At 53.3% G+C, this 14,006-nt stretch overlaps 4 protein-coding genes across 4 annotated transcripts; 3 read left to right on the forward strand and 1 right to left on the reverse strand.

Annotated features, from left to right (window-relative positions):
• The first annotated feature begins 458 nt into the window (after positions 1-458).
• BO87DRAFT_29545 (PWWP domain protein) lies at positions 459-3,407 on the forward strand. Its single transcript, XM_025618963.1, has 5 exons — positions 459-1,099; positions 1,187-1,676; positions 1,742-2,117; positions 2,178-2,406; positions 2,462-3,407. Exons 1-5 carry the CDS (start codon positions 934-936, stop codon positions 3,112-3,114), a joined length of 1,914 nt encoding a protein of 637 aa, XP_025480929.1. The 5' UTR covers positions 459-933; the 3' UTR covers positions 3,115-3,407.
• A 578-nt stretch (positions 3,408-3,985) lies between these two features.
• On the reverse strand, positions 3,986-5,849 carry ppmA (type 2C protein phosphatase PTC7). The gene has a single exon (XM_025623100.1). It carries the CDS (start codon positions 5,679-5,681, stop codon positions 4,368-4,370), a length of 1,314 nt encoding a protein of 437 aa, XP_025480930.1. The 5' UTR covers positions 5,682-5,849; the 3' UTR covers positions 3,986-4,367.
• Positions 5,850-6,462: 613 nt separating this feature from the next.
• BO87DRAFT_356746 (putative pre-mRNA splicing factor) lies at positions 6,463-8,443 on the forward strand. Its single transcript, XM_025621382.1, has 3 exons — positions 6,463-6,692; positions 6,796-6,829; positions 6,910-8,443. The coding sequence occupies exons 1-3, from the start codon at positions 6,651-6,653 to the stop codon at positions 8,415-8,417; spliced, it is 1,584 nt and encodes a 527-aa protein (XP_025480931.1). The 5' UTR covers positions 6,463-6,650; the 3' UTR covers positions 8,418-8,443.
• Positions 8,444-8,921: 478 nt separating this feature from the next.
• Positions 8,922-13,052, forward strand: BO87DRAFT_424941 (uncharacterized protein; the record flags this gene model as incomplete). Its single annotated transcript, XM_025627268.1, has 2 exons — positions 8,922-9,694; positions 11,390-13,052. The coding sequence occupies 2 exons, from the start codon at positions 8,922-8,924 to the stop codon at positions 13,050-13,052; spliced, it is 2,436 nt and encodes an 811-aa protein (XP_025480932.1).
• Positions 13,053-14,006: the final 954 nt, after the last annotated feature.

A 14,006-nucleotide genomic window follows, 5' to 3' on the forward strand; every position in this document is an offset into this window, starting at 1 on the left:
GAAGATACTAAAGCCCTGAACAGGTTGTGTCTCAACACCAAGTACTTGTGTGCACTCTATTCTGAGTCCTATCCATCTCTTGCATTGGCCGTGATATTCGCTGTCTCGGTGATCCAAGCAGACGAGCAGACTGCGGTTCATCCGTGGGTGTTCATCACCACGATTCTACTGGCGCCAATTTCCGAATAGCCCCTTGGCTTTTTCTTTCCTGTTTTTGAAAGCTCCGTGTCGTTGTTGTGCAGCAGCAGCGACTTCGCGTTTCCGGCTGCTGGAGGATCGTCAATCGCCGGGGAGTTTTCGCGTCACGGCCCATTGGCAGCATCACCATCATCCATCCATTCATCACCACAGGCGTCCCGGTATCGCCGTGTTTTTGAAGGGGACTGGATCGGATTCACCCATCGATTCTACGTTTGGGAGAAACGCCACGATTCTCAGCAACGACCCCCCTATTGGAAGCTCTGTCTTACAGTTGCCACAAGCGCTCCGAGACACGACACAGCGGTCTGCCGTGATAGGATCCCCCTCCTGCCCAGTCGCTAATACAAGGGTTATTGGGGGCAGCTCCAGAAAGCCAGTGTTACTTGTCAAGACCAGTTGTGGTGGTTGACATTATCAACTTGTCTCTTGTCGTTGAAGCGTTTGCGTCATTTACGGACTGGGCGCAGCGCCGCTTTGCTTTCCCACCCCAAGAAGTGCAACGCGTTGTCGACTTCCCGCCTCCCGGCGTCGCGACCTTCTCCACCACCTCTCGCTCGCTCGCTCTCAACTCTCTCTCACTCTCCTCCTACTTCCACCGCATTACCCTTCCCCTCAAACCTTTCCCCCCACCCAAACCTTCTTCTCATCAGAAGGCTTCGTCTATCCTCTTCTCCTTCGCATCCTCCTTCCATTCCCCCCTCCTGATTAATTTCCGACTCCCGGTTGCGCATCATGGCCGAGGATACCCCTGCTGCCTCGGCGCCCGCCCCCGACGCCGGTGAGTCGTCCGTCGAACGCGCTCCCGCTGATGCTCAGCACGCTGCTGCTGAGTCTGCGCAAGAGCCTTCCAAGGAGAAGGAAGAGCAACAGACCAATGGTCCTGAGGACAAGCCATCTGGTAAGCTACCCCAACACCACGCCCTCTCCTCTCGTCGCGGTCTTGCCTAGTGGCGCTCGCTAATATCACCTGCCCTATGCTCAACAGCGACCGAAACTGCCACTGAAGAGAAGAAGAAAGAGCCCGCCCCAGCAGAGGCCGAGGAATCGAGCGCACCCGCCGAGTCTGCCGACGCGAAGAAGTCCGATGAGAGTGCGGCCGCGCCTGCAGAGCCCGAAGTCGCACCAGCATCGGAGGCCAACGGAACACCCGCATCCGCTAAGAAGTCTGGCGCTGCGAAGCGGAAATCGACTGGCACCGTGCCCGAGCACAAGTCTAAGCTGAGCAGAAAGAAGTCCCAGATTCGTACCACACACCTGAACGCACAGCCCGGCGAGTACTACCTGGCGCGTCTCAGGAGCTTTCCCCCATGGCCTTCCATCATCTGCGACGAGGAAATGCTCCCTCAGACTCTATTGAACACGCGTCCCGTGACGGCTCAGCGCCCCGACGGAACCTACAGGGAGGACTACGCCGATGGCGGCAAACGCGCTCACGAGCGGACCTTCCCCGTTATGTTCTTTGAGACGAACGAATTGTGAGTAACACTACATTGAGCTTGGATGAAGCTTGCGACATCGAGTTGGCTAACGAAGACCATAGCGCGTGGATCCCCAACACCGATCTGACCCCTATCGATGCTGCTGGCTGCAAGGAGGTGTCGGAGAAGGGCAAGTCGAAAACTCTCTTGGCTGCGTATGCTGTGGGTGCCGAGGGCCATGACCTTCAGCACTTCAAGGACCTGCTGGCAGATCACCAGCGTGCCCTGGAGCAGGAGATCGAAGAAAGGGAGGCCCAGGCAGCTGCCAAGGCCGCCGCCAAGGCAGAGCGCGAGGCCAAGAAGAACAAGCGCAAGAGCATGGACGTGGTCGATGACGAAGACGTCGACATGGACGATGCTGATGAGGAGACGAAGAAGCCCAAGAGCACCAAGAAGCGCAAGAAGGACAATGACTCTGAGGCCCAAAGCGATGAGAAGGTAGGAGAGAGCTGTCGTGCTGAATACGGGTGACTGTGGAGCTAACTTATTCCCATCTAGCCTGCGAAGACTCCCAAGACCACCACGAAATTGAAGTTGACCACCCCCAAGACTCCGGCCACCGAATCTGGAAAGAAGGCCCCTGCTTCCAAGGGCAAGCAGACCGCGAGCAGCAAGAAGGCCGCTAAGGCTGCTGCTAGTGATGATGGAGAGGAGTCTCGCGCGGAATCCAAGGAGCCGGAGAAGAAGTTGACTCAGGAGGAAGCCAAGGACAAGAAGGAGAAAGAGAGTATGTGTGGGACCAATCTGGTGGCCTAGGAACGTGTTATGCTAATGATGACTAGTTCTCTTTATCCGTCACAAGCTTCAGAAGGGATTCATTTCCCGCGACCAGCCACCCAAGGAGGAAGAAATGACTCAAATGTCCAACTTTTTCGGCAAACTTGAGAAGCACGCGGACCTTGAAGTCTCCATTATCCGTGCCACGAAGATCAACAAGGTCTTGAAGATGATCGTCAAGCTCAGCTCTATCCCTCGCGACGAGGAATTCCAGTTCCGGGCCCGTGCGATGAGCATTCTGTCCAAGTGGAAGAACTTGCTGGATGCGGATGCCACCGGACCCTCGGATGACAAGGAGAAGGGAGACAAGCCCAAGGCCAACGGTGTCCACAAGGAGAGCAGCGTTGAGACGCCGGCTAAGGGCGATACCGAGAACGAGAAGGAGGATGATACCAAGGAGAGCAAGGCTGACACTGCGGAGCCGCAGGATGAGCCGATGCCCGATGCCGATGCAGCAGAAAAGCCACAGGCCCCCGAGCCGGCTACGGAGGAGACTGAGAGGGAAGCTCCCAAGACCGAAGAACCTACGACGGAGAAGTCCAGCGAAGAGAAGCCAACCGAGGGCAAGGCGACGGAGGAAAAGGCCGATGCTGAAAAGACAGAGGAGAAGGCTGATAATGAGAAGACGGAAGAGAAGCCAGTGGAGACGGCAGCATGAAGGTGATGCTGATGGAAGTTGTTTGCCGTTGTTACCACCCACATTGATTGTGGCGTTTTGTTTACTTGCCTTAGTTTATGGGCCTCTGTGCTGTGACTCCTCTCTGCGTTGTCTTGTTTTTTTTCTTTTCTTACTATCCAATCCAACCAAATCCCCCTTTTCTTCTTCTTCTTCCTACTCTTGGAATCAAAATTCACGAAGCTGGAAAAAAGTCAAATACATGCAAGCGTCGTTGAAAGCATCCTTATCTTTTATCATGGGAAAGCTCTCACCATCGTCTCTTTTGCCACTACGGAGTACCATCTGTACATCCATCATCCATATCCATCTTAATTGATAAGTGGAATGGATAACGAGATGCTCTCTATTTCAGATGGAAGTGCAACTATATTCCCCCCTCTCCGCAGCTCAATGATCAACACCAACACCCAGTATTCCCGATTCCACGAGTAGGGATTGATTGATTGACAAGCGAGAAGAAAGACTCTTACTCTTTCCCTTCATTTTACCTCTCACCCACCGACCCAAAACTTCCCGCCCTACTCTGCTTTATTCCAATCCTGAAAAGAGGGAGGATATATCATCGATGCTTAATTACCAGCTCCTGTTGCTACTGCTGCTGTTGTTGTTATTGTTCCTTCTTGTTTTCAGCTTTGCCGAAAGGATGAATCGAAATTGTATACTCATCGTGCTGTTCCTGTTTATTTGTTTGTTTGTTTTCCTTGCCTTTCCCCCGTTGTGCCGTATGTGGTGGATGCGAGTTGAGTAGTTATTTTATCTATTTATCTATCTAAGGACTTATATCATGTCATCTTCTCGTACTTAGTATATTTACTACTCGCCTGTTAAGTTCTGAGTAAAAGTATCTGGTGTGAAGTATCACTTGTCAAGTCTATCAATAATAATAAAGTTCTATCTTGCTTTCATCCGTCTCTACCTGTTTTTTTAACCAATATGAATGCCCTGACCAAGACCAATAAGGAAAAGAAAAGTATAGTACCTGATGACCGCCAGAGAAAGAAATGGAAAAGAAAAGGTACAACAGTGTGTCACTGTATGTATATATAGGAATGACGTAGTCCAACCAGAAAGTATAGGTATAGAAGAGGTGTGTAGGTATAGGTATCGGCATGAAAATGCATGCATGTGCATGTGCATGGAAGTCGTTCATGAAAGAAAAGTCCAGTAAGAGAAAAGAAAGGAAATATTATACTGGAGGCAGAGAAGCCTCGCTTTTGCAGAAAAACCACTCATCATCCTGAGTATCCCTCGTCCACGGCAACTACTGCCACCACACTGATATCGTCGACTTTCCCGCCGCGATACCAGTCACCGGGGTAGTAGCGCTGGGCTTCCTTGGCGAAGGGTCCGTCACGACGCATGTCCATGCTGGCCAGTTTGGCCTCGCCGGCAATCGTGGCGGCGATGAGGGACTGAAGGGTGTAGGTCTGCTGGCGCGTGCTAGGGGAGGATGATTTCGGAGAGTCGGGGTCGGAGGAGGGTGAGGAGGATGGCGTAGGAAGAAGAGAGGAGAGACCCTCGGGACTGGTTAGTTGTTTGAGATCCTCCGAGGGACGGATGCCAGCGTCGGGATCGGCGGTCCAGGCGCCCGTGAGAACCATGCGACTCGTGACAAGCTTGAGCACGTCTTGATTGTTGAGGTTGTCGAAAACACCGTCAGTAGCTAGTATGAGGACATCTCCATGTTGCATATGGAGGTTGGTGACGGCCGCGTCGCGCGGGAAGTCCTCGAGAAAGGCGCCGCCAAAGATGGACGCCTGAGCGCGCATGCGCGGCGGAATGATGCTGAGTTGGTATGGAGTATTGAAGCCGTGGGTTTGCGGGACGGTGTAATGGTGGACGGCGGCAAGGCGAAGGAGAACTGAGCCCGAGTCGCCCAGGTTGGCCAGCTCAATTCGTCCGTCTGGATATGCCACGCCGACTGACGCGGTGCTGCCTCCGGCTCGGATCGTCTCATCTGCTACGACTTGGTCGTATCCGGTCTGGAGGAGGTTCTTTGGCCGTAATTCTTCGACGGGCGACTTCCAGGATATGGCCGACTGAGCCATATAGCCACATAGCGCATGCGAGAAGTCTGCTGGATCGACGCGCGACTCAGCCCAGCCGCCCACGCCATCGGCGACTCCAAAGGCTACTGCGCCAGAGTCCTTTCGGCCGACTCTGCTCACGAAGAACGCATCCTCACCACTATCGGGCCTCCTCTTTCGCCGGAGCGCCTTGTTCTCTGTGTCTGTTGCGACGCCAATGGCTTCGTGGAGGTCGGGGGTGAAGTTATAGGTGTTTTTGGCCGGATGGAACCGGCGGCCTTTGCCGGAAGAGGACGCGGCGACGCGATATGAGATTCGTGGAGTCGCCGAGTCTAACGGCGACGTGGAATGAAAGGCACGGCGGGAGAATCGCGGGGAACGAGATGTTGAGGCGAGGGAGGAGACGAGGGAGTATCGGAGGCCAGAGGATTTCGGAGCCGAGACAGAGGCCAAGAAGCCGTCCCTAACAACGGCGTGTAGGCTACTGCAGGCTCTACCGGAAGACGCCAGTGCGATCATCAGCGAAGGACCGGATCGTCACCTTGAATCCTGTCTGTGCCAGCAGGAACAGGAAGTAGTCGGGATGGAGCAAAGGAGACCGGGGGAGCATGCGAAATGGCGAGCCAGACAGTCGCCGGGGAATTGAAAGATTGGAGAGGTCACGATAGGGCCAAAAATGGCCGGCTGATCAAATAGAAAAAAAAAAAAAAAAAGTCGCGGATTATGTGAGGCCAGGCGAAGGGGAGAGACGAGGCGATCCAAGCTGGAAATTTCAAGTTGCTGGGCCCGACGGGACTCCCGACCGCCTGGCGTCATCGACCGCCTCCGCGAGCATCGAGGAGTAAGAGGGATTGCGAATAAGCAGATCGGCGAATTGTTTGAGCTGGTCGCTGATTAGTTGCTGATTGCTTGCCTAATCGGAGAAAGGAAAGAGAAATCGAGTAGGAAGGCAGAGGGGATGCTGAGAGACATATGGAGGAGAGGAAAGAGCGTAGATACTCCGGGCGCGGAGCAGCTCCAGAGTAAAACCATGGACTTAATTAAACTCACCGATTCAGCACACCGCTGGGTTGGGTAGTAAAGAGTTGAAAACGTGGTCGTCATCGTGCATGCCAGTGTCACCCTGTAAGGCAAACGGCCAGAATAGAACAAAAAAAGAGGAAAGAACAGTCACGAGAGAGGAGAGGGAAGTTGCGATCGAATGGTGGATGCCGCCTTTTTCGGGCTGCCAGAAGAAATCCGAGAAAGGAAGGAAAGCAAAAGTGCCGCCGTTTTGTTGCTTTTCGGCCTCCGCTTGTCTTTCCACTCCTCCATCTTCCTTGACTCCAACCCCCCTTCTGTTCCAGATTCTCCATATTATTGCGCGTCTGGACGGATCTCCTTTGGATAACCGCTTCAAGCTCCGATCCCATTCAAATCAACCGTGGCTGTTCGTGTCGGATCTAAACTGTCGGAGTATCTGCGCACCCCCCACCCACTGCGCCCATCATGATGCACCCGTCGAGACAGGCGTACGTGGAGGAAGCTGAGGTGAGCGACCCTCTCCATCGTTATCTGTTCCTGCTCCTGGCACTTGTGTAGACTAGCACCGGAGGGTTCCTATTGACATTTCATATTCTGACATCGTTACCAGGACACAGACATGGGCATTGACTTGGCGAACATCCGTAAGTATTGCGCCTCTATCAAGATCCTATGTCGCCATGTCATCTATGATGTACCCTTTGCTTATCACCAATCTGTTTAGCCGTCGACCGCAATTATGACCTCCCCTCCGCCGCAGCGGGCATTCCCGCCGAAAGAGCGTCAGCCATCTTGTCACAGTTTGAAAGGAAACGAAGAGCCGCAGCCATGGCGGTCCCGACGGATGATGGCCGGGTGCGCGCACGACTACGCGAATTGGGCGAACCGATTACATTGTTTGGAGAAGGCCCTGCGGATCGGAGAGACAGACTGCGGGAATTGTTGACCGATCTGGCAGAACGACAAGAAGCCGCGGCGGCAGAGGGCGATGTGGAAATGATGGAGGCCATGGGTGAAGGCGATGAACAGGAGGCAGAGCAGCAGGAGGAATTCTATACGGAGGGCACCAACGAGCTCTTGCAGGCCCGGAAGGACATTGCACGTTTCTCGTTACCTCGCGCAAAGGCGCGTGTGGCCCGACTGAAGGAGGAATCGACCATACCTCTACGCACGCATATCAAGCATCGAAAGGCGATCAAGGAAAAGCTACACAACTTCGATCTGTACGGGTCCCAGATTGCGGGCGACCGCCCCGTCAGTATCTGTCGATTCTCCCCCGACGGGCAAACTATTGCGACCGGTAACTGGGGCGGTGGCATTCGCTTGCTTACAGTGCCTAATCTTGAAGAGAAGCTGTCACTCCAGGCACATAATGATCGAGTTGGTGGGCTTTCGTGGTTTCCCGGAGCTACGCTGCCTACGTCGAATGTGTCGGAGTCAACGGTGAATCTAGTGTCGGGAGGAGGTGAAGGAAATGTCCGCCTGTGGTCTCTAGACAAGGATCAGCCCTTGGCGACGCTATCTGGCCACAGCGGTCGTGTCTGCCGGACGGAATTCCACCCATCTGGCCGATATGTTGCCTCTGCTTCTTACGATACCACCTGGCGACTGTGGGACGTCGAAACTACGGCCGAGCTCTTGTTGCAAGAAGGACATTCCCGTGAGGTGTACACAGTCGCATTTAACAATGACGGCTCGCTCCTGGCAAGTGGCGGATTGGACAGCATCGGCCGGATTTGGGATCTCCGGACTGGCCGCACGGTCATGATTCTGGAGGGGCATATTCGGGAGATCTTCGGAATGGATTGGGGCGTGGATGGTTACCGAGTGCTGTCCGGTTCGGGCGATGGCTGGGTCAAGTGCTGGGACTTGCGTCAAGTTCGGAATAGCGGTGGCATTGGAGCGCATAAGAGCGTGGTGTCCGATCTCCGATGGTACAAGGGCGCGGAGGCAGACTCATTCCTTCCCTCGGCGGAGGGCCGCATGGACGTTGACGGTGCCACACCAACGGATGAAGCTCCGGCGCCTGTGCAGCCCAAGAAGTCAGGCACCTTCTTTGTGAGCAGTGGCTTTGACAAGAACGTGAATATCTTTAGCGCGGATGACTGGTCGTTGGTGAAGACGTTGAGTGGACATGCGGGTAATGTCCTCAGCACCGACATCAGCGCCGATGCCCAGTGGATTGCCAGTTGTGGACACGACCGGACGGTGAAGCTCTGGGGAATTGAATGATGTACATGTACTATAGAACAATCAAGTGATAACGACTGCCCATGAATTGCTATTTGTGAAGTCCTTCGTAAGTACAGCTGTGAAGATGAGGCAATTCGTCACTGTAGCGTAGCATCCGATTCACGCCCCAGACTTATAAGGAATATACATCGTTCATCGGTAATATATCTTCACCAAGCTATTCAGTATCAAATCTAGCTTTACAACACCTCGTCGTCTTGTATTTTTACTATGTTCATGGAGTGTGACATGGTGAGACAGGAGCTATCCCATCGTTTCCTATCTCAAACAGAAAGCGGTGAACAATATACCTCATAGTCACATGACCCCTCTGCAACCGCCACCTATTTTGCCAGCAATTGCCACACACCGCCCTAACAAATCCGAGGCAAATCCGACGATCCATCAACAACCGTCATCTCCGAGTCCGAGCATCATCTTTCCAACAACTACCAAAGTCCAACGAAACCAGGACACCTCACAGCAACCCACACAAAGTACACAATGCTACGAAGCAGCCGCCTTGCATCGCGGCTCGCCCGCACAGGCATCCTTCAAGCCCGCACACCCACACCCCACACTTCCTACCTACACCAACAGCATCCATCATCTCTACTATCATCATCACCATCATCACCAACAACAACAATCAATACCTTCCGCCTCGCCTCCACAACAACAACAACCACCGACACCACCGACACCACCCCCGACATAACCAACCACTACACGATCTTCAAAAAAACCCTCCCGGCCGGCCCACCCCCATCCTCCCCCTTCGACATCCCCACCGCCGACCTCCGCCGCGAATTCCTCCGCTGGCAATCCCTCATCCACCCAGACAAATACCCACAGGGTCCCCAAAAGCAACAAGCGGAGGCGCTATCAGCGCGCATCAACGAAGCATACCGCACCCTGCTGGACCCTCTGCAACGGGCGCAGTACCTCCTGCGCGAGATGCACGGGATAGATGTCACGGCGGAGGATGGGGCATCGAAGCATGCGTTGGATGCGGAGACGTTGATGGAGGTCATGGAGGTGCAGGAGACGATTGAGGAGGTGACGGATTCCGGGGAGGATGCTGTGGCTGCGGAGCAGAAGATTAATGAATTGAAGGTGGAGAATCAGGGGAGGGTGGAGGAGTGTGTGAGGGTTCTTGGGGAGGCGTTTGATAGGGGGGATGTTGAGTTGGCGAGGAGGGAGTGTGTTAAGTTGAGGTTTTGGTATAGTGTGGGTGAGGGGTTGAGGGAGTGGGAGCCGGGGTGTAGGGAGATTAGGTTGGTTCATTAGATGGTTGGTCTTTTTTGGTTGGGGGAATGGGATTTGGAGGGATGGTGTGTTATGTATGATATTTGGGGGGTTTTGGATGTATAGAGATACCATGATTATCTATGTGATACTAGTATAGAGGTTTGATGATAGAATGATGAGGATGCAATAAATCTTTTCCCTTCTTAATCACAGTCTTTACTACTACGTAAAATATGAGTGCATAGACTGCTACTGCTACTATCAATGGGAGAAAGTATATTGCCGAGATGAAATACCACGATGATTGGACATCAATGTAGTCAATCATATGCTCTGAGTTGTTAAGCAGCTATAATATAGTAGTTCATCTATCCGTACTCGTGGTCGACGTGCTGTCAGTGGAGTATCTAGCTGTCACTTCAGCAAGGGACTAACTAGTTAACTACTACTTACTGATTGTACTTATCTAGTTCAGTTCGTGGTGGATAATTTTCCGCGAGGGTCCCACAGTTGTGGCCTTTTTATAGAGATTTTTATTTTATTTTCCGGTTTCAATTGAATGACTCGAAAGACGATTACATATTTTTATTCCGTAGAGTGTAGGAAGTTCCCGGTGTTGCGGATTAGGGCACGTTTCCGCATTTCCAGGATTCAAAAAGTGAACTTGAACATTCAGTCTTTGATTCATCAGCACACTTGGATGATCAATTGAACCTGCAAACACGAATCTATGAAGCACTTTCAATTAATAAGAAAAGACAAAAATAGTCACTTGACCATGCACTCCAACCACCCCCACCACCGCAATTGAACTTCTACGCCAATGAGCTGACCGCCGTTGGGTCCCTAAGAGGCTGGGATGCAAAAGGCTTCCCATCGGGCAACAATATGACTGGAACCAGCAATACAACACCCACTCCCGCACATGGGCAAGGATTGGCCTCGTTAGTGGGGAATGCGAACCATCCCAGCCATCCTGTGACTCCTATGGTTGGTTTCATTGCCGCTGGAGAGCAGATTCTGTCTCGTGTGTTGCATTGAGAGCGAGCGTCTGGTTGGGCATGAGGATCAACGGGCGATTTCCCATCACCAATCTATGAAGTCCCCTCTACTGCAGCTCGTGCAGGATACATATGTTACACTCAGGGATAGGGAATATTGCTACAAGTTTTAGCCAGTCCGATGACGCTGATCTCTGGCTAGCGACGCCCATGCATCACCTGGTGGTCGCGATAAGACGAACTGAACGGGCCGTTGGTTGGCATCGCAGAAGCTGGCGGTCAACCCACTCCGAAACCCGTTAGCGATGCACACGTAGCAGACTGCCTTGACCCAGTTAGTCGGCTCCTGCGCCTATAGTTGCTTTGGCGTAGGGACTAGACACCCGGAGGGGAAAATTTCCAGGGCGCATGTATGAGTGGAGAGCTCGGCGGACAGTCAGGAGTATTCAAGGATCGCATATATTAATCGCATTCTGAGTCCGTCTGTCTGTCGGCCCTTTTTTGCTTTCAAGTCAATTCTTGTTGTAGTCGCAAGGAACGCAACAGATTTCGCCAATGGAGTCTGATCGGGACTTTAGTAGGTGAGTGCAGACCTTCAATCATAACCAGAATTGGGACTCTAGCCATTGCGATCTCTCGAATGACTCACACCATTTTGTCCGGCTTCTGCGCTTGATTCTTTTCTTTCCTTCTATCTCTGCTTCATGCCAACCACCACAGTGCTGCCACTGACCACGCTCTGGATGGATACAGCATCGTCCATTCACCGCCATTTACTTTTCTGGTCGGCCCCAACCACACCAAGCTTACCATCCAGTCCGGCCTCGCCCGTCATGTCTCCCAGCCACTCGACCATCTCATGAACAGTGGGGAGACCCGCGAGTCAAAGCATCACATCGCTGTCCTAGAAGAGTATGACGTCGAAACTTTCGTCGCCTTCTGCGAGTACGCCTATACCGGCGACTACCGTGTGCCACCCCAGGGGTCGCGCGAAGAGGACCGTGAGGAACAGGCCGTGAACAATCCCTTTCGCGGCGTTTTCTCCAACGATCCTTCCAGCCCAGCAGCCATTCCTCCGCGGGCCCCGACACCCCCTGGTCGACCGGTAGACCAACCCCATGGGGACGACCACGACAAGTCTCTCGATGATGGGTGGAGTCGTCCGGACGAAGAGCACAGGCCCGCTGTAGTGGAGCACAGTTTCCCGGGCAAGGATGACGACTGGGAGTGTGCCATTGCTGATGATGAGCCTCAAGAACCAGTACCTGCGACAAAAGAGGCAAGCGAGCAGCCTCCTCCAACTCCCGCAGCGGAGCAGAATGACGGCGATGGATGGGACGCCATTGGAGATGATGCATCCAAGGGAAAGAAAGGTAAAAAGAATAAGAAGGATAAGAAAAAGAAGAAGGGAGCGGCCGCAGAGGAAGCCGCGCCCAACCTGACACCTCCATCCACGCCACCCCCCTCGAACTCGAAGCCGGAAGAGGAGGCCGCCAATCCTGCTTCTGAAACCAACGCAGTGTCTGAGGATGTCACTCGAGCTCCTGAGACTGTAGAGGCACCTCCTGCTCCGGAGCCAGCTGATACTGCGGCTGCGGCCTCATCGCCCACCGAGAGCTGGGAGCACACTGCGCCCACGCCTCCAGAAGATGGGAAAGACGCCCCCAGCAAAGAGGACAACGAAGACCAGAAGGAAGAGACACAGCAGAAAGAGAGGGAAGAGTCCAAAGAGCACCAGGGAGTCACGGCCAGACGACAGACGGGTCCAATGATCGACACCTCCTTCGCCAGGCAGCAGTACTCCCGGATGAACGAGAAAGGAACCAGTCTCTGGGACGAGTTCTCAGCCATCGACTACGTCGACCCCCGCTCTTGCTCCGTGACGAGGCCTCCAAGCGTCATGTCTGCTCGGTCCCCGTTTGAGCTGCCATACCTGGTCTTCCATGCCAAGCTGTACGTCTTTGCGACCCGATACTTGATCCCTGCGCTGGCCCAGCTCTGTCTCCGCAAGCTCCATCGCGACCTGCTGTACCTGGGATTCGCGGAATCGAGCACCGAGAGTGAGGACGAGGAGCAGCATAGCCTCAACACCACCAAGGCCAGAAAGGTCCTTGATCTCCTGCACTACACGTACACCAAGACTACTCGTCTGGAGCCGATCACCCCCACGTCCGCTACACTGCGGGATAACGAGCTACGGAAGCTGGTCGTGCACTTTGCTGCCTGCAAGGTGCGTGATTTGGCGGCCTACTCTCCGCCAGTAGAGAGTGATCTTGTATCTCCGTCGAGCAAGCCATTGAAGCCTTCAGCGCGGGGCTTCCGTGCCTTGCTGGACACCACCACCGAACTTGCGTCGGACCTGGTGTATCGGATGATGATGTGAATGCCCTTGCACTGCATCTGATCTCTCCACTCGTTTCTTCTTCTCTTTCTTTCGATACGATTCTTTCAAGAAAACTTCAAACCATCCTTCCTACATGTATATCCAGATATGCACGACCACAGAACCAACAACGCACGACAGATGGCATGAGATGCATGACCTGGCGTACGGGATGACAGATAAGTGTATGGAGTCTGTTTCAAAGTTTATGCGCTCATCGTTCCCACTGCCAACAACGAATTTCCTTTTGTGTATATGATGTTGAATGATTATTTGCTATGAATTACCCTGGCTCCATCGTGGATGCGTAATAACAAGCACAGCCGAGTTTGCGTCGCAATGAGGTATCCTGATAGCGTATTGTATTGTCTTGGGACAGGTTGCATGTGCATGTTTAGCGTTTCTGCATGTTGATCCAAGCCGCGCGAAGCGAGTTCCAGATTCTTCGCCTGCCTAAGATTTGACCTGTGTCTTGCAGCGGGCAGCATTCGTCTTACTTTCCCTGTTGTGTTATCGGGTAGTTGTTCTAATTCTAGCCGTGTCACTGCGGGCCATTGTCCATCTGCAGGGGGTCCAGAAGCCGATCCGGGTTGCCGTGAAGAGCTGGGCGTTGGACATCATCTGCAGCCGATGTCGTCGCCTTGACGGAATCCTAGTAGATAGTGGCCATCAAACTCGCGCTTCATCTCTAGGCACTCTAAGGGGGGAAAATGAGGAAGTGCATCGCCACTGGCTTGGCATGTCGTAGGCAATCACATTTTCCAGGAGTTCCGGAGTACCACGAAGTAGGCGAGGAGATAAGGGATTCAAGTCGCAGAATGGAATGACGACTCGAGGATTAGGCGACAAGAAGAGGATCGCCAGCGGACAAGAACGCCGAGATAGTTTCATCAACGATCTATCGAGTCTCAAGTATCTCGATAGAGGGCTGAGCCATGCTTGGCGACGATCCGG

Source organism: Aspergillus neoniger (assembly GCF_003184625.1).
Source record: "Aspergillus neoniger CBS 115656 unplaced genomic scaffold BO87scaffold_12, whole genome shotgun sequence".
In the NCBI taxonomy this organism is placed as follows: Eukaryota; Fungi; Ascomycota; class Eurotiomycetes; order Eurotiales; family Aspergillaceae; genus Aspergillus; species Aspergillus neoniger.